This window comes from Meriones unguiculatus, chromosome 3 (genome assembly GCF_030254825.1).
Source record: "Meriones unguiculatus strain TT.TT164.6M chromosome 3, Bangor_MerUng_6.1, whole genome shotgun sequence".
In the NCBI taxonomy this organism is placed as follows: domain Eukaryota; kingdom Metazoa; phylum Chordata; class Mammalia; order Rodentia; family Muridae; genus Meriones; species Meriones unguiculatus.
Genome location: NC_083351.1, coordinates 71062481 through 71081236, shown reverse-complemented (window position 1 = coordinate 71081236; position 18756 = coordinate 71062481). Strand labels below are relative to the sequence as shown.

At 48.2% G+C, this 18756-nt stretch overlaps 1 protein-coding gene across 1 annotated transcript in view; it reads left to right on the top strand.

The window, feature by feature from the left end:
- Nucleotides 1–6267: 6267 nt before the first annotated feature.
- The window catches only part of LOC110555510 (solute carrier family 23 member 1-like), a 46245-nt gene continuing 33756 nt past the window's right edge, over nt 6268–18756 (top strand). The window contains exons 1-3 of the mRNA XM_060380172.1: nt 6268–6424; nt 13993–14133; nt 16050–16207. Of these exons, the coding sequence (XP_060236155.1) occupies nt 6383–6424; nt 13993–14133; nt 16050–16207 (341 nt within the window). The 5' untranslated portion in view covers nt 6268–6382. The remainder of the gene's footprint in view (nt 6425–13992; nt 14134–16049; nt 16208–18756) is intronic.

The following is an 18756-nucleotide window of genomic DNA, read 5'->3' as shown; positions in this document are numbered from 1 at the left end:
ACTTCTTCTTACCCACCTCCTTCTTAAAGCGACACCCCCACCCACCCCCACACACACCACCACCACCACCACCACACAGAGCAGAGCAGAGTGCACACCATTTCTTTTTGAGGGGTCCAAAACCTTTTATGTACAGTGTTCTGTCTGTATGTACACCTGTGTGCCAGAAGAGGGCACCAGATAGATGGTTGTGAGCTACTATGTGGGTGCTGGGAATTGACCTCAGGACCTCTGGAAGAGCAGCCAGTGCTCTGAACTTCTGAGCTATCTCTTCAGCCTGGTCCAAAAAAATTTTAAATGACTTATTTTTTTTTCACATTCAAAAGTCTACTTTAATTAACACAGATTTGTCAGGTATATTACAAACATTTATTTAGAATACAAATGAATTCTGTAACCCAGTGTGGTCTTGAACCTATGATGTGATCTTACAGTGAATATGGACACGAACAAGCACAAGTCATGATCCTGGGGAGATCAAACAGGTCCTCACACATCCCATAGAACATGGACACCAGGATTCTCAGCTAAACCCCTAATACAGACAGAGCTTTACCAATCTGAATAGTTAAAAGGCCTCAAAAAGCACATGTTAACCTTCAGGAGGTAGTTGTGGCAAATCCTCTTCTTTCCTCAATCAAGGAGTCACTTGCAATTATCGATCAGTTCAAACCGCAGTCACTGCAGAGACACAGTGTTAAAAGCTAAATGACTTATTTTTATTTATGTGTATCTGTGCCTGTGCATGCTGGTGCTCAAGAAGCCTCTGGGACCACAGGTGGCTGTGAGCTGCCCGACATGGGTGCTGAGAACTGCATGATCGCTGAAGAGCAGCCAGCACTCAGCTGCTAAGCCAGATGTCCCCAGCTTCTGAAGACATTTCTAATTTTTTTCTACTTGTCTGCTTCATCTTCTCATGGGCAGGATGGCTTTCTCAGAGCAGGAGTAAATTTTACTGGGTTTGCATGATAGCGTTGAACACCACGCTGCTTATTGTGTCCAAGACAGGTTTTCTGAAGCATTTAAACTGACTAGGTGACTGGAGCGATAGCTAAGCTGGAAGAGTGTTTTCTTAGCAGCTTGAAGCTTGTGCTCAGTCCCCAGTTCTGCATAAACAGGGTACGGTTATAGGTGCTTGCAGTCCCAGCATCAGGGAAGCAGGGGGAAGAGGATCATGGCTCAGGGCGAGTCTTGGCTACACAGTGAATTAGACTGTCCTGGGCCACACAAGATCAGTCTCAAATTAAAAGATGTATTAAAAAATATAAACGGAGCCGGGAGCGGTGGTGCACACCTGCAGTCCCAGCACTCAGGGAGCTCGAGGCAGGTGGATCTCTCTGAGAATGAGACCCGCCTGGTCTACAAAGCAAATCCAGGACAGCCAAGGCTAGAGAAAGAAACTCTGTCTCAAAACACCCCCAATACATAAATGTGTGTGTGTGTGTGGTGTGTGTGTGTGTGTGTATTGCATTCAAGAGGCGAAATGGCCAGGATTCTGCCAGAGGGGAATGCCTTGTGTAACGGCACATCTAAGACAACAGAAGCACGAATCCTGCTGTAGCCCTGTGCCAACAACTCAGAGCAAAACACAACTCTTACTTCAGAGGTGATAAGCGGTAGCTTATTCTCTGTCCAAATATGAGTTGACCACAGCCCCGAAACACAGATTTAGGTTACCTCAAATTCCACACTCCAATGTGGTACCACTTTGATGAGGTTTTCATAGTAACAGAACAAAGAAAGTCATAAATCAAGACACTTTCAAATACACTGATGGACAGCAGAGAGGTGGGTTCCAGCCAGCCAGGGAGGCCTGCTGAAGACCTCGGATGTTCTTTGATGATGCTTGTGGCTTCAGAGTTAGTGGAGGCTCATGGTGTGCCAAGTTAATACCTTCCGGTGAAATACCAGTGCTCTTCTAAACATCCCAAATGACCTAATGGTGACGAAGCTCCCAGGTCCCCATGAACAGAGGAGGGCAACACACAGTAAAAGGACTAAAGATACCTCAAGACAACTTGGCTCTGGACTCGCAACATTCCTAACTATACAGCCATTGGCAACCTAGGCCGTTGAGCACCGCTGCAGAAGGGTCAGTTGGACGAGCAGCTTCTGTTTGGGAAGCTTTGTGTACATCAGTCAGGAAGCAGTGATTCCGAAGGCTTGTCACCGCCCGGCTCTCACCTTGTTCCACATGCCTCTCTTCTTGGCCCCGAGGCTAAGACGTTCGCTTAACTCCCAAGGCCTCTCCATTTGCTCTTCCACTTGCTAGATGTGTGGTTTATGGTCTCTGTGGCCTCAGAATGCTTACAGCTGAATCTAATCTTAAACTACACATTGAATCTGCCACACTAAGGTCGCTATTTTGAGTTCATTCCTTTCCCACCTCCATCTTCCAAATATATGTACCCTCAGAGAACCCTACCAACCCCTCTGTAGCCAGTGAAGGTGACCTTGCCAGTGAAAGTAACTTTTATGTGCCTGCCGCTGTCTTGACTTGAGGTGGCCCAGGGCTCTCAAATTGTCCCTGAGGAGTTGGGATTTACCCAAAACACTGCTCAGAGCCTTGGTTGGATGAATAGGGCCACTGAGGAAGTTCTCCACTGATCATGTGCCCAAAGCACTCAGAACAGAACACTGATTCTCCTGGACAGGTGATGGAAGGCAGACAAAGGTCTAGCACATCACCCTTCCATGTCCTTGAGAAACAGAACCAAACCGACGCAGCCCCAGAGAACAGTGTAAGCAAACGCGTGGTTTCTACTGGGAAATTTCCAGCCGGCGGCCTGGTCCTCGGGGCTGTGCACATGGCAAGGTTTGAGAGTCGCTGCATGGAGTCACCCTTCTCTCTAGAGCTCCTCCACCCATGAAGCTCAGTGCCATTCCTAAATCCTTTGTGCCCGTTTCCTTCTTTAATGCCCAGTGCTTCTGTCCTTGTCTGCTCACCTGCAAGCCTGCTTATCTTTCCTACCAAGCTGCTAAAAAGGAAAGGCATGGGAACATTTGCTTTATTGAACTTTTTTCTCTACTAAATACTTCTTGTTCTTTTTCAAAGACCTCCGCTTTTGAAAACGAGATGCCAGAGACCATTACAAAGGGGGTGAGGACGAAGGTCAGATCAGCAATACTGCTGGAGGAGAGGCTCCATCCAGCTGCGCTACCTCAGCTTTCTGCCCCTGGATGTGCACCCGGACTCTGACCAGCAAATCTACTTTCCCACAGCTGGCCAGGGAGCCCCAGGGGTGTCCTCTGGATTACAAGTGTGTGACACCACTCCCGCTTCAAATGTTTTAATTAATTGTGAGATAGGCTCTCACAATGTAGCTCTGGAGGACCTGGAACTCACTATGTAGACCAGGCTGGCCTCAAACCCACAGACCTGCCTGCCTCTGCCTCCCCAGTGATGGGATTACAGGTCTTCAGGCCCATGCCCTGCTGTTTCCATCAGTGCCACGCTAGAACTCAGGTCCTCGTGCTTCTGTGGGGACACTGTACTGAGCTGGTTCCCCACCATCTCACCGTGGACCCCGGGAAGGAGGAAGAGGGTGTTAGATCTACCTCTTTGTGGACAAAGGTCTGGCTTAAGAGACCGGAAAGAAAATTTAATAACTAAGGGGAGCAGAATAACCCTGGGTATTTGATTGAATCCACTTACCGTTGGTTGAGTATGTGCGTGCCAGACCCAGGTGTAATTACAGGAAGTGGTGTGCAACAGGCTTAGAGGAAAGAAGTCATGACACACTGTCATAGCTGCGTGAGTAATTCATTTCATCCTTGTGGCTCAGGGGAATATGGAAGGGCTTTGCTGTTTGTCTGTCTGTCTGTCTGTCTGTCTAAGGGAAAACATGACTGGCTTTGTTTTAAGACTTTATCCAGACCATGGACAGGAAAGAAAGAAGGCTATGAAGTCACATACAAAGAAATTGATGTAGAGTGGGAAGAGGGGCCGAAAGGGGCTTGGATGAGGTTAGTGGTTCCTGTCATTGAAAAGGGTTGGAATCACATGGGAAATGTTTAAGAGGTGAATTTGCCAGTATTTGGGAGAGCAAGGATGCCCTGGATGGACTCAGGATGAGGCCTGGGGTCACATGGTAGACACTGGTGTCATTTACCAGGAGGGTGAGCCTGAGAAAGGTCCATGTCTTTCTTCTCCTGGCCTTCCTTCCTTTAGAGCCCTTTTGCTTTTGACAGATTTCTAACCCCCAGGACTGTGGACCTGGAAATAGGCAGAAGCAGTTAGTTACACAAGACGAGTGGCAATTGTCTATTGTGGCCATTCCTGTTAAGCAGCTCTGGAGAAACGTCAGTGTTCTGCAAGAATGAGTTCAAAGAATGGTGTGTGTGTGTGTGTGTGTGTGTGTGTGTGTCCATGTGTCTGTGTATCTCTATTGTGTCTATATGTATATGTGTATGTGCATGTGTGTGTGTGTGTCTCTGTGTGTGTGCGTCTCTGTGTGTGTGTGTGTCTCTGTCTGTGTGTGTCTATTGTGTCTCTGTGTCTGTGTGTGTCTATTGTGTCTCTGTGTCTGTGTGTGTCTATTGTGTCTCTGTGTGTATATGTGTGTCTGTGTCTATTGTGTTTCTGTGTGTGTGTCTATTGGTGTTTGTGTATCTGGGTATGTGTATGTGGGGGCGGGTCCCAGAAGAGGGAAAACAAAGCTGATATCTGATAAAAAAGAGAAAACAGTTTAAGTTCTTAGCTACACTAGTTGTTTCTATTTACTATGTAATAGTTACACCTGTGAGGGTTAGGGCCTGGCTCAGCGAGAAACCCTTGACATGCAAATGTGATTATGGGAATCCAGATTCCTAGCACCCACAGCTGAGTGTGTGCGCTGCCCAGCCCAGTGCCCAAGCATGGTAGGCAGGGCATTCCCCAGAGCAAGCTGACTAGCTAGACTAACAAAAGGGGCTACCTCTGGGCTCAAGTGAGAGACCCTGCCTCAATAAATAAGGTAGAGAGAGATGGAGGGCGGCACCTGATGTTGATCTTTGGCCTTCATACACACTTTCACCTCACAAGTATGCACAAAGAAAGAAAGAAAGAAAGAAAGAAGAAAGAGAGAGAAAGAAAGAAAGAAAGAAAGAAAGAAAGAAAGAAAGAAAGAAAGAAAGAAAGAAAAAGAAGAAAGAGAAGGAGGGTGCAGAAGGGAAGGGCTCTAACTCAGTGCTTGCCTAGTCGGTGTCCTCTGGGGGCTCTTTGGTGTAATTTGTAACATGAGCACACACATGCTCAGTTTGTCATCAAGGGAAACAAGACCAACATAGACCAGCACATATGAAGCTGTAGCGTGTGTGGAATAAGGTCCTTGGGGAGCGACAATTTAGTGTTAATGCTGTCACAGCTCAAGCCAACTGATCTCCTCCTCTTCCAACACCCTATGGTGCTCTTCCTGGGACTTGCCCTTGGACCAACTCCCATGGAAACTTTGTGGCTCTTGCCATGTGTTCGAATGGTGGGGGTCAAGACCACCGACTACCATGCATAGCTGCTGCTTGCTAAGTTTGGCTTTCATGGGGTGGGAGTGAGCAAGTCTTTGGAGAGGTCCCTCCAAGTTCCCTGAGTGGGAGAGCAGCTCCACCTTTCCGGCTCCTAAAAACTGCTCCACGCTTTTCCGCGTCTTGCAGAGCGCTCAGCTCAGGATCTTAGCGCTGGTTCCTTGGGTTCTTGCTGGTCCTTCAGGCCAGTGGAGTGCTGTGACCCTTTCACACAGCTCCTCACGTTGTGGTGACCATGAAATTGTTTTCATTGCCACTTCATAACTGTAATTTTGCTACTATTGTGAATCTGGTGTTTTCCCATGGTCTCAGGCTGTAAAAGGGTTGTTGGACCCCCCTCCAAAGGGGTCGTGACCCCCAAGGTGAGAACGGCTGCTCTAAGCCATTCATGGGCCTCTGTCTCCATTCATGAGCCTCGAAGGCAGAGTGCCCAGAATGAATAATACTCTTCCCCTCATTAATCATTTCATTCGTGCATCAACTCCGCTGGGCACGCTACCTTTTTAGTGAGTTCTATGCTATCTCCACCAGTTTTCAGGTCGGAAAGCCAGAAGCTTACCAGTAACCCTCTTCACCCCCCCCCTTCCCTGGGAACTGGGCCTTCTGAAAGCATTCTTAAGTCACAACCTGTTTCCTGGTGCCCACAAAACTTATCAAACCAGGAAGCACTTTCCAAAGCTGGATGCACCTTGGTCTCTGCAGCAGGAGGCTGGAGGGGCACCAGCCTCAGGTCAGAAGGAAGGCAGCTCTTGCAGGCACCTCCCTTGGCCCGCCCTCTGAGTCAGGCCCTTCATTAATCCTCTCCTGGAGCACAGGTCTCCATTCCTGCTACTCTGTCTTCTTTCTTGGGGGGAAGACAGAAGGAGAACTCCCTCTGGTTGCCATGAACTCTGCCATCGGCAGCTGTGAGTCCCCCCACTGCCTGGTGAGTGCTGGTAGGGGATGGAGGGAAAGAAGGAGAGGAGTGAGAAGGCGGCCTCAGTCAGGAGCTCTGCCTCCTGATCCCTTTCCCTCAGGTTCACATCATCAGGCTGCAGTGGCTTCTCCCTCGGCTCCCTCTGGGCCTGTTACCAACAGTCACCCTCACAGTAGGCACAAGACTTTCTCTGAGCCTTGAACTGTGAATAAAAGGAAGGAATGGGGAGGAGGTGGGAGTTGGGCGTGGCTCCTGACAACGCCTAGCTGTTCCCTCAGCTCTGCTTACCTGGTGGTCTCAGGAGAGGACCGCTCCCCCTGCCTCTCCTATTAGGCCAGGCTTTCTTTCAAGCAGAGGGAAGCAGAGACAGCCAGGTTTTCTCCTTACAACCCAGTGTAATAGGTGTTTCTCTTCCTGTTTTATATAAAACAAGACAAAATTCAAAAAACCCAAAGCCTGGATAAGTCTGCTGAGAGTAAACTTGGTCTCACCTCAGAATTATTTCTGTTATACTTTTTGGAGATTAAAAAAAGTTAAGGAAATATGCTGAAGATTCCATTTCCTCCTCAGGAATGTTGACGCTGCCCAGAATTTGAGCTTCTGTGAGGCACATTTTTCATGGAGAGCAGAGGGTCTGCCTGAGCATTTCCTGGGGTGATGGAAACAAATGTCTGCTCACCCCAGATAAGGCACCAACGACAGACCAGAGGAACAGTCCCATCCTAGTCTAGCATGGAGAACACGAGTTTATTTGAATGAACATGGGTGACCCAAAGTGGCTGCAGTGTTGAAGAGCCTCACCCTAGCATGGATGGTGACTTTTTCGGGCTCCCATCTCAATTGACGTCCCGCACTCCATCTATTCTAGCCCAGTGAAGCGGAGGCAGGATTCCATACAGCTAGCAGGGAGCGTCTGAAATCTCGGGTGAGGGTCTAGTGACCTGTCCACCTCCTTCCTCCATGAGGAACATCACAAGGCCCGTTCTTGTGCATCTATTTGAGCAGTTGCAACCGCCCTGGTGAAGATGGGATGGTGGCTATGTGCAGAGGAAGGGGTTCTGTTACAGCTCACCTTTTCCTCCAGCTTTTGCATTCCTCCGCACACCCCTTCAGCAATGTCCCCAAGCCTCACAGGGTGATACAGATATTTGATCATTTTCCTCCATCTACGGCTGAGGATTAGGCTACTGTGCCACAGCAAGATCACTTAGCCTCAGGAACTTGACTGAGTGTATGCAAGGCACTTCTGATTGTAAAAGAGCTTCCTTCTGTGGGCAACCGAGGCTCACAGTGGCAGCCATACACACAAATGTGTAGAGACCAATTCACAGGGGGCATCACACCTTTCAGTAAAACAATAGCATTTGCCGCTTCCCCACTGGGGTCCGTGATCTTCTCAGCTCCAGGATTCTGCCCTAGATTTTAACATCACGTGTGATTTTCCCCCTGAGGCCTAAGTCCACGGGGAAGGGGGGAGTTTTATATTGTGTTCCCAACAATTGTGCCACTATTGCCCCAGCAGGTACATCTCACCTGTCACTTTGATACCATAGTGTTCAGTCTATAACCCAGCAAGACAGCTGGTGACTCTCTGCTCCCTCGCGTAGTCTGCACAATGCCTTCTGGTATTATGAAAGCCAGTCGGTAGGCAGGGCTTGTCCATGGTAGTCCCAGTCTACTTCCTGTGTAGCTAAAATACACAGGAGTCTTGAGCGGGAGAGGTTCACCATCTGGCTGTGGCATGCAACCAGTGGTGGCACACCAGCCTTCATGGCTTACAGGGCCTTGGGGTCGTCCCTGGCCAACAACTCATTGGGGGAGTGAGGACCTAAGAGTCGGCTCCAAACACCCCAAGACCAAGTTCTCAGCACAAAGGAGATGTTCTTGCCCCAGAGAGACAGAGGGCAGGGATAAGGGAATAAGATAGGAGATAGAGAGAGAGAGGGAAGGAAACAAGGGAGAGGAGGAAGGGGGATGGGGAAGGCAACCCCAAAGGACTGTCTGGGTAGGAGACAGACCTGGCCCATAGGCAAATGGCAGTTTATACAGGTAAAAGGGGAGACCCTGTGTTATGATGAGATGTTTAATTTTGATTCTAATGTTAATTAGGGCCACCAGAGCAGGATTTTGATTGCTGGACTTCAATACTTTGATAGCTAGACTTTGATAGTCAGCCTCAGGAGGATGAAGTGGTCAAATAAGGGAATAGGCCTTGGCAGCTAGCTTTAGGAATGTGACCTAATGCTTCAATGCTTCTTTTTTTTTTTTTTTTTTTTTTTTTTTTTTTTTTTTTTTTAGCAAGGCAGAGGGAATAGGGGAGAAGGGCAAGGCCTGCCAGGGCCATGGTTGGCATGCTCAGGCTGGTTAGAGTACCTTCCTGTGTAGCCCAGTCCTGGGACTTTGTGGCTTTTGGAGACATCTCTTCCCACCCACACTCGGTCCCTCCACTTGGATTCCCCCAGCGTTGTTTGAACATCTATTGGGATAGCTGCTGTGGGGTTTTTCGACTCAGCTCATTGGGTGTCACCAAACCAAAAGGCTCCTAAGAATTTCACAGCTGTGCCTGTCCTTAGGCTTTGTGTGAGCTGATTTCCTACCCTCGCTCTTTTGGGCGTGTTCTGCAAAAGACACAGAGATTAGCACGGTGCCACCTATGTAGCGAAGCTTTCCGGAGGGGTGAGCAGCTCTGCAGTCCCACCACCATCTGATCCAAGTGTCACTGGGTCTCAGGAGTCAGCAACTGACGGGACACTAAAGAAAAGAAAGACTTAGCTAGGCCCAGCACACAAACAGCCACCACCCGGACAGTTGTTTCCTCAGAAGGTGTGGCTGCAGGGGCGCCTCTGGGAGGCACTGCCTCAGTCAGCCCTCCGAATTCTCCATGAGATGGTTGGCTTTCTCATCCCAGGGTGATATTGAGGGGTTTGTGAGCATCTCCCCTCCACAAGGGACTAAGCAAGGCTAGCTCCTGCTCTTCTCACCTAGTCAGGGTCAAGAGGAAGTGAGGGCAGGCTTGCACCTGTTGTGGCCCGCAGGAGTTCCCTGCTGCCGTCTCTTTATTGATCATCTCTGGTTCTCAGAGCTGAGCATGCAGTCACCACTCCTAGGGGAGAAATGCTCACAGAATGCTCTGGGAAGAAATTTATCCACTCCTAGGAAAAGGTCAATTCATTTGTTTGTTTGTTTGTTCATCTATCCATTCATCTATCAATCATCTATCTAGCTGTCTATCTATCTGTCTGTCTGTCTGTCTATCTATTATCCATCCATCCAGCTATCCATCCATCTACCCATCACCTATCTATCTATCTATCTATCTATCTGTCTGTCTGTCTGTCTGTCTGTCTGTCTGTCTATCTGTCTATCTATTATCCATCCATCATCCATCTATCCATCCATCTACCCATCTACCCATCTATCTATCTATCTATCTATCTATCTATCTATCTATCTATCTATCTATGTGCTCCATTCTACCTCTGCATCCATTAGCTAGTATCCACCACCCTTGATGTTCCTAATGATGACGAGGTTCCAGCATCCACCTCCCTACTATCTGGCACATTAGTAGGAGACCAATATATCTGCAACTCTAAATGCCACCTTCTGTCATGCTGCAAGGTCCTCAGGCCACACTGGCCATTCCTTTAAGGAGGAGGCTGTTGTGACTCCCACCCCACGGAGCTCCTTCCTCCACAACAGCTGACACCCTGGGGCTCACCAGAATGGCCCATCTACCTTTGGTAACCTGTACTGGGCCTTGAACTTTCCAAAGGCCAGCTACCCCAGAGCCGGAGACATGCTACTCCGTAAGCTTCTTGAGAAAACTGGACATTCCCCTTTCTCTTGCCTCTTCTTTTTCTCATCCCCTCTTGGTTGCTTTGGTATTTCACAAGCCCAATTTGCATCCTAGCCTAGGTCACCTAGCTCCCCCAGAGCCCCGTCCACCTGTTGAGGAAGCAAGTTCCACCATGAAGCTCTGTGACTGCCCAAGAGCCTGGTACCAGGCCGAGGTCCTGGCCGAATTCTCCTCTTCTCAGTCCCCAGCAAGCACAGTCCTGTGCAGCCTGGTACACTGGGCGCCACTCCCCCCTCTCTTCTGCTCAGGCTGTTCACTGTCATTCTTCCTTGCTCTTCTCCACTGTTAGATTTGTCCCACAAGCTCAACGTTTTTGGATCTCAGGAAGGGCTGTTTAACACTGATCTAATTTGTATTCTGTTTTCTTGTGACTCTCTAGCCAGACAATATCTTCATCTTATCCTTCACTTTTCAACTTTCCCCACAAATTTAGAAGATAGCAAGGACAATAGTGTGGGTGATTTTTGTTGATTTTTTTTTCTTTTGTAATTCTTCCTTATGTGTTTTTCTAGTCAGATAGCACAGCTCACTTGCAAGACCTGTCTCCTACAGCAGGGGCAGTAAAACTTCCGCAGCTCTCTGAGAGCCTCCGTCCCTATGTACTGCTTCAGAGACTGCATTATATCCTTTGGTCTGTCAGCCATCTTTGGGATGTCCTTTACTCTCTTGGACCACATTTATGCCAGGGAGATCTGGCATAAAGAGGAAAATCTATGAACAAATGTTTTATCTGGGAACAAAATAGTTCCGCAGAGCAAGGCTGAGACTAGCTCAGTAGACCCCAATATCAGGAAGTATGAAGCTGATTCATGGCTCCCTCAGTGTGCCAAACTGGGCTTTCTCCATTTCCAGTGGTGAGGGGCTCACGCGTCAGAAAAGAACTGGCTTCAGTATTTGCGTTTTGCCCCAACTGAGGGTCTGGCTGTCAGCACCTTCAATAGTACACAGTGTGACCTGTCCCTCCACCCCTGCCTCCTCTCCAGCCGGCACTTCCCCTAAATTGGAGCTTTCTTGGGGAAGGTAGTTACAGCTCCTACAGTAATGGCTCCTATGAGTCATCGGCATTATCCAGAGATCACAGCTAGGAGAGAGAGAGGCCAGGAATGGTGCTGAGCAAAACCCAGCTACCTTCCCACAGAGCGCAGCGAAGAATTATCCAGGCCATGTAGCAGTAGTGCAGAGGCTGAGAGACCTCACTTAGAAAGCAGCAGTTGCCATTATTTGTGGAGTGCTTTCTAAGACGCCCAGTAGATTCCTTCCTGAAAGTTCACGTAGTGCTGCACCACATCGTTTCTCATATATATGCTTACAAATGTATGTATTCAAAGATATGTTTATGTATTTGTGTCGTCTGTGATACAAACACATACTTGTGTATATACATGATATCTGTCATGTACATGTGTATATGCACATATGTATGTGTATACATACACATATGTATATATGTATTGCAATATATAATGTGATACACACATTTATGTGTATATTTATATATGTGATATATATGCATATGCATACATACACAACTTAAAAATAATAAAAAGAAACATTTAAAAATATAAAGCTCTTGAATATGTTTCTTTCTGGAATTTTCCATTTAATATTTTCAGGTTATGGATGGCCTTGGACAGCTGAAACCTTGGAAAGAGAGGCTTCCTGTAACGGGGGCCGGGCATATTGGACACCCGTCCCTGGGGGCACTTTCTAGAGGTGGCGAGAATGACAACCCAGTTCTTGATCTGCGTCTCTTCTTACCCCTCCTCATCTGATCAGGCTGTGACCTCAATCCCAATCCCGTGCTCCTCTGGAGTGGAGCTGCTGATCCATTAGTTAGAGAACGCACACTGCCCCAGTCCTTGGTATTTTAGAAGCTCATGAGGATGTTTACATTTGTTTTAAAGTAAGATGGAAAAGGCTAGGGCTGTAGTTCAGAGCGCACCTAGCATAAGGGAGGTCTATGTTTGACCCGTCGGCTCTGGGTTTAATCTCCTGTATTGCCAAATAAATACTCTGACGAAAACTGCACTTTGAGTGCATTAAATACGTGACCCACTTTTTCTACTAAGGTAGTCCACGAATATTTTAAATATGTTTCCTGTGAAAAAAGGAGCACACAGAGTCAACATGCTTAACGCTGGCACAGCCTGAGCTGTGCCTGTGGTGGGTTGCAGTGTAGGACTCTTCACTGTGGAGAGGGTCTGGTGGACGTGACTTCCATAGCCTTTCCAGGACTGTCTTCTGTGTCGACACTGCTTGGGGCAGCCTGGCTGTGCCCATTGCGTAGACCCTGCACTCTGTGGTCTGACCACGGCCAGGGACTCCCCTGGGGCACTTCAGCTAGTTGACTTATCCCCACACCAGTGGCCTTGCTGCCTCTGGCCACAGCAGAGACGGTGTTCCTCTACCCCCAGTCGCCTCAGTGGCACACGTCAGCCCTGCCACTGTGGAAAGCCACAATGCACACAGCAGCTAATAGTTAGTGTGCAGTTGTGCTGTATCACACAGCCCCGGACTGTGTGCTTTATACTGCAAAGTAGTTTTCTTGACCACCTACGTTTATGTAGATAAGAACATTGAGACAAAAATAGAATTAATTTGCCCAAGGTGAATAAGCAACACAGTTAGTGAGTTGGATTAAAAACCTATAATTCCAAGTTAACTTTTGGTTAGGCTGTAGGAATGCAAATTGGCCATCGGCTCTGGGTCATTCTGTGCGTGCTACAGCATCTGCATTAGTGTGTCATGTTGCACTGACGACAGGGATTGCAGAAGAAGCTGGCATGGCAAAGAGAGACAACCTTCTTACAGTCTTCCTGCCCCCTCTTCCTCAGTGCTCCCTGAGACATAGATGAGGATCTGTGGGACAGAGGTATCCACTGGGACTGGGCTCGCCATCATTTGTTGGTCTCTGCACTGTTCCAGTTATGATCTTCTGTGATAGTCTCTATTTGCTGGAGGGAGAGGCTTCTTAGAAAAGGGGGGGAAGTCACACTTAGCTCTGGGCATTAGGATAAGATTTAGAATGCAGTGAGGAAGTCTGCTGGTCCAGTGAAAGGATGGTCATAGGTCTTTATCTAATGTCCATGATCCCGCTAGCCCTGGGAAGTCGGCTCAGCGTCTAGCAGCAGGCATGATTCCCATCCTGCTGAATGGTCTTACGTCCAGTTAGACAGTGGTTGGTGGCCATGGACACGTGTATGCCGCTTATGGCGCCTTTACGGTTATCTTGCCATGCGGTCACTTTCATGGTTCACAGATGTTGCAGCTGGGTGCTCTGTCATCGTTTCCCTCCCTTCACTTCTTGCATGTATTTTCTGGAACAGAGGAGGCCAAATTGTAGGAAGGAGGATCTCAGGTCAAATCCAGCTTGGTCCATCTAAGTCTCGTGTTCTAAGCATGAGCAACCACAGGGGCCTGCCCTCCATTCCTGAGGGTAAATCTACCTACTCTTTGACCTTGAGGTGGGCTTCCATCTCCTCCCTGGCAAAGCTGTCTCTCTGGCCCAAGACTTAGATTCTTTAACACAGATGCCTGAGGTAGGGGACAGGGAGCCACTGGTCTTCTTTCTCTGCCTCTGTATTCCTCAGATGGCTGACACTGCTGAGCCCTGTCCTGGGCCTCTTGTGTCTGGAAAGGTGTCCCGCCATGCAGCTGGCGTCAGGAAATATAGTTGTTTTCTCCTGGAGTGTTCACCCATATTCTTTTCTGATCTCAGCAAAGGGGTGATGGTGTGCTCAGCCCCCCCACTGAAGGCAAGAAGCAGGATGGGCATCGGAAGGGTCCAAGCAGCAGTCACCTGGCCTATGGCATCCTGGATATCCCGCCATGGTATCTCTGCATCTTCATGGGGATCCAGGTAAGACTACCCAGCCAGCACTGGGTTCAAGACCAAATTAGTCAGGTCCAACCTTTGCTGCTGCCATAGCTTCAACATTGATCCCAGATCTCTCCCTCAGCAGAGAGAATGAGTGTTGACTATTAGAAATAGATGCTCAGCCATTGTGAGGTGACTCACTTGGATGGGGCTGACTAGCTTGGTCAAAGGTCACTTCACTTAGGTGAGGCCATGAGAAGGCAGAGGTACCAGGAAAGCACCTTCCACGGAGGTGGCTCTGTCAGCAGTCTCTGTTTTTGCTTTCAAGAGGCTTATTTGATAAAAGGAGGGAGTTAACCCTGTAGTTGGGGTTTGCCACTGTGGCTGGACAGGATGTAAGATGAGAAAGGAAACATGGGTGAATTCTAGGCCTGGAGAGTGCTCTGTCTTCTGCTGGCCTAGTTGCTGACAGGCCAAAGAAGTGTCTCTATGAGGCTTTCAAGGACTGGGTGGGCCTGGAAGATAGCTTAGAAGTTCTGTTTGCCTAATGTGTGAGGCCCTGTGTTCAGTCTTACTCCCTCCCCCCAAAAAGGGCTGTAAAAGATTAAACTCATGTCATTGTTTAGGAGCTCATGGGAGAAACGAGGGATCATCAGAATATCCCTTGAAATACTCATGCCTTCTTTTTCTGAAAACTCTTATGGCCTCTTTTGGGAGCAACCAAACTGACTTTGTTGGTTTGTGCAAGCTGTCAGAAGGTTAAAGCATTCCCTGCTTCCAGTAAGCTCCCGCCTCCCCAGTCCATCCAAGAGCAGTGCTGGTCATATTGTTTGGATTGTTCCGGAAATTTAATTGGGAGGATTAATCTTGTGGGTAATCTATTTGTTGACTGGTCCCTTTGACCATGGCTCAATGAGGCCACAGGAGGTGGAGCTGCCCCTTAAGAAACCTGGTGATTTATTTCTTGCCTGTCTACCCTCCTGCAACCCCCACCTGTATGGATAGAAGATATGGAGCTCTTTATTCCTAGTAGGAGGAGAAGGAGGAAGAGGGGTACAAGAGATAGGTACACACAAAAGTCAAACTTCTGTGGGACTGGACCAACAGCCAAGGCACTTAGTAGAACTCCAAACAGATCTAGCTGCAGCCCATGAGAGAAATTCCCTAGACTTAATCAGACTGACTGTTCTGAGGCCAGTGTATGTGAAATGGTGGCTCATTCCTGTGCCATATCGATTGCTATCTATCTCCTGTTTGTCTGTCTATAGCCTACATCTATGTGATGTATCCTCTTGGTAGCTGAGGCTGCGTGCTAACTTCTAGCCTGCTCTGGACTTTGGGTCTGTTCTGCCCTGTCAGTTGGACTCAATGAACCTTTTGCCAATTGCTCCAAGCTCACCATGGGGTCTTCCTTGCTCGCACCCAGCCTTGCTGTGATCTTATTATTTTTTGTTTGTTTGGTTGGTTGGTTGGTTTTGTTTTTCAGAGACAGGGTTTCTCTGTGTAGCCCTGGGTGTCCTGGACTCACTTTGTAGACCAGGCTAGCCTTGAGCTCATAGAGATCTGCCTGCCTCTGCCTCCCAAGTGCTGGGATTAAAGACACACAGCACCACACCCTTTGTGTTCTTGTTCTTAAGGCCCCACCTTGGTCCTGTTTTAACCTGCTTAGTCTGCGGCCCTGACTTAGTTTCTTTCTCAGGAGCCTCAGTGCCCAATGCAGTGAGTGACCTTGTGTTCACAGCTCAGTCCCTCTGGCTGGGTCTCAGCTTCTTAGGGGAGTACTTGTTGCTTGCCTGTACCTTTGCCTGCCCCTCACTGTCAGCCCCTCAGGGACCAGCCTCAGGGTTTTCACTTCTGGCTGTGGGAGGGCGTTCCTGGGGAGGATGCACTTCGGCTTTGGGGCATGAAGATGCAGCCAACAGCATCCCCACGCCCACCTCCTTCTGCTCTGCTCACAGCATTTCCTCACAGCCCTGGGGGGCCTCGTGGCTGTGCCGCTCATCCTGGCCAAGGACCTGTGCCTGCAGCATGACCCCCTGACCCAAAGCTACCTCATCAGCACCATTTTCTTCGTCTCTGGCATCTGCACCCTCTTGCAAGTGTTTTTAGGGGTCAGGTAAGTAAAATTGCTATGGTATCATGAGGTCTGCTTGGACACTGCTGGGGTGACATGTAGCTGGTTGTGGGGATGAGGAAGTGATGAACCAGGATGCTTGGTTGAATGTAACAGAATTCCATATTAGCTTAGGGGAAATGTGTTCTTTAGCTCAGAGAAAGACAGGGACATGATGAACCAGAGGCTCAAATGCTACAAGGCTCTCTCTGTCTTTCGCTTTCTGGGTGTCTCTCACATGTGTGCATATGTGCATGTATGTTCATTGGAATCTACATGTATGAGTGTGTGGAGGCCCAAGCACAACTTCAGGTGTTGTTCCTCAATCACCATTTATTTTATGTGTTGACACAGGGTCTCAGTGGCCTGGATCCCTCCAAGCAGGCTAGGCTGGCTGGCCATCAAGACCAGGGGTCTACCTGTCTCTACTTTCCCGTGCTAGGTTTATAAGTGTGCCCCGCTGCATCTAGACTACTTATGGGAGTGGGGGTGGGGTAGGGGGTGAATTCATATTTTTTATGCTTGTATAAGAAGCACACTGTGGATTGAGCCATCTCCTTGGCCCCCATCTCTCTCTTTTTGCTCAGGCCTGCTATTAATATTTGTGAGACCCTTGATAAGAATAAACCAGTGAAGATTTAGACACTCCATGGCCGATGATAGAAAGTTATATAACTCAGGCTGGCAGACTGAACTATGAACCCATCTCCAGAGTTGAGCTGAGATTTCTCTGACTCTTTGCAGCTCAGTGTGGAACACAGTAGTGCAGGGAGGCCAGCCTTCAGCCCGTGGCCTTCCTCCCTCTCTTTCTACCTCAGGCTTTGGTCCAAATCACAAATAGTTTCCCATGCATGAACATGGATACTCCAGCCTGTACATTTGGTTTCCACCTGGCAAGAACAGAGCCCCCAACAGAGGGCCCTGGCCATAGCAGTTCTCACTGTCAGCTTCCAACAGGCAGGCCTGGGAAAGGGAGGCGAGCAGGCTCAGAAAGAGGCATGGGGCTGTTTGAGCAGAGGGTCTGGGGAGACTTGGGAAGATGTGATATGACTGGGGTGAGTCCGGTCGCAGAGCTTGGGGGCTATAAGTGGTGGGTGGGAGCCTGTGGCCTAAGTACCATGTAAGTCTGAAATCTGGAGACCAAAGACACAGAGATGCTGGAGGCATAAGAAGATGGACAACCCAGCCAAAGGGCTTTACCCTCCCATTGTCTTTTTGTTTTGTTTTGATGGGTTGGCACCTTCCCATACTGGGGAGAGGCAGTCTTTGCTCCAGCTACTGATCTACTGCCAAGTTTTTCCTGGAAACACCCTCACAGATACTCTCTGGCTGACTAACTACCTGAACATCCATTAACCCAGTCAAACTGATACGCTAAATTAAGTTAATAGAAGTATTTAAGGCTGGGGGAACTTTTTGAAAGAGGAGGTTAGTTGGAAATATGTGGGAGCTAGTATAAAGGGCTTTGAAATGACATTCTCTAGACTGAACACAACCGTTAGGATCATGAACTTATAATAACTCTTGTTTTCTGAACCATTCACACAAGACTGGCTCTATCAACAGTAGGTCATGGATGGTGGAGGGGTTCGCAGGGCCTTACCTTTTACTGATGAACTATTGACTATTGTCAGCTGCTGGGAGGGGAGTAGTCACTGTCTTCATTTGTGTATCCGCTGAGGAGTCCACCGGGTTCTGACGGATAGCTCCAAACAGAAACGATCCTGGTTCAAATCTGTGGCTCACAACCCAAAACAAACGGACATGAATGTAAAAAGTGTTTGTAGGAAAGCGTAGGTGGGTCTGGAATCTCACAGTGCAGACGGCAGGGCTGCAGGTCACTGTCTGAGAATTTCTCTCTCAGGGACCTTTTGACCTTTCTGTTCACCTCCTTTGGCCAAACCCATTTGTGCCTAGTGCTTCCTGCCTGTGGAATTTCCTTATGACCTAGCCCCAAGAACAGAGACAGTTTTGTCTAGCTGAGCTGCTGTAGATTTTGGTGAAAACACGGAAAATTATGAATGCAAAATCATGTAAAAATAAGAATATTTATAGAGAAAAAAGTAATCAATAGCAACAAATCACAAATTACATTTACATATTATATACATCACACATATATAATATATGAATACATATATGTATATATATATATATATATATCTCGGTTTTTTGAGACAGAGTTTTTCTGCATTACACATTACAGCACTGGCTGTCCTGGAACTTGTTTTGTAGACCAGACTGGCCTTGGACTCACAGAGAGTTCTGTGCCTGCCTCTGCCGCCTGAGTGCTGAGATTAAAGGTGTGTGTTACCCACCCGGCTCTATTTTATTTGTTTGTTCGTGTGTGTGTGCGTGTGTGTGTGTGTGTGTGTGTGTGTGTGTGTGTGTGTGTACATGCAGGTGTGTGTGCTCTTGAGCATACATGTACATGTTAGAAGCGGATGCTGGGCATCTTCTTTGGTCCACCTTATCTTTTGAGACAGGATCTCTTTCTGAATCTGAAGCTCACCATATTGGCTCACTGACTGATCACTGACTGATGAAAAGGT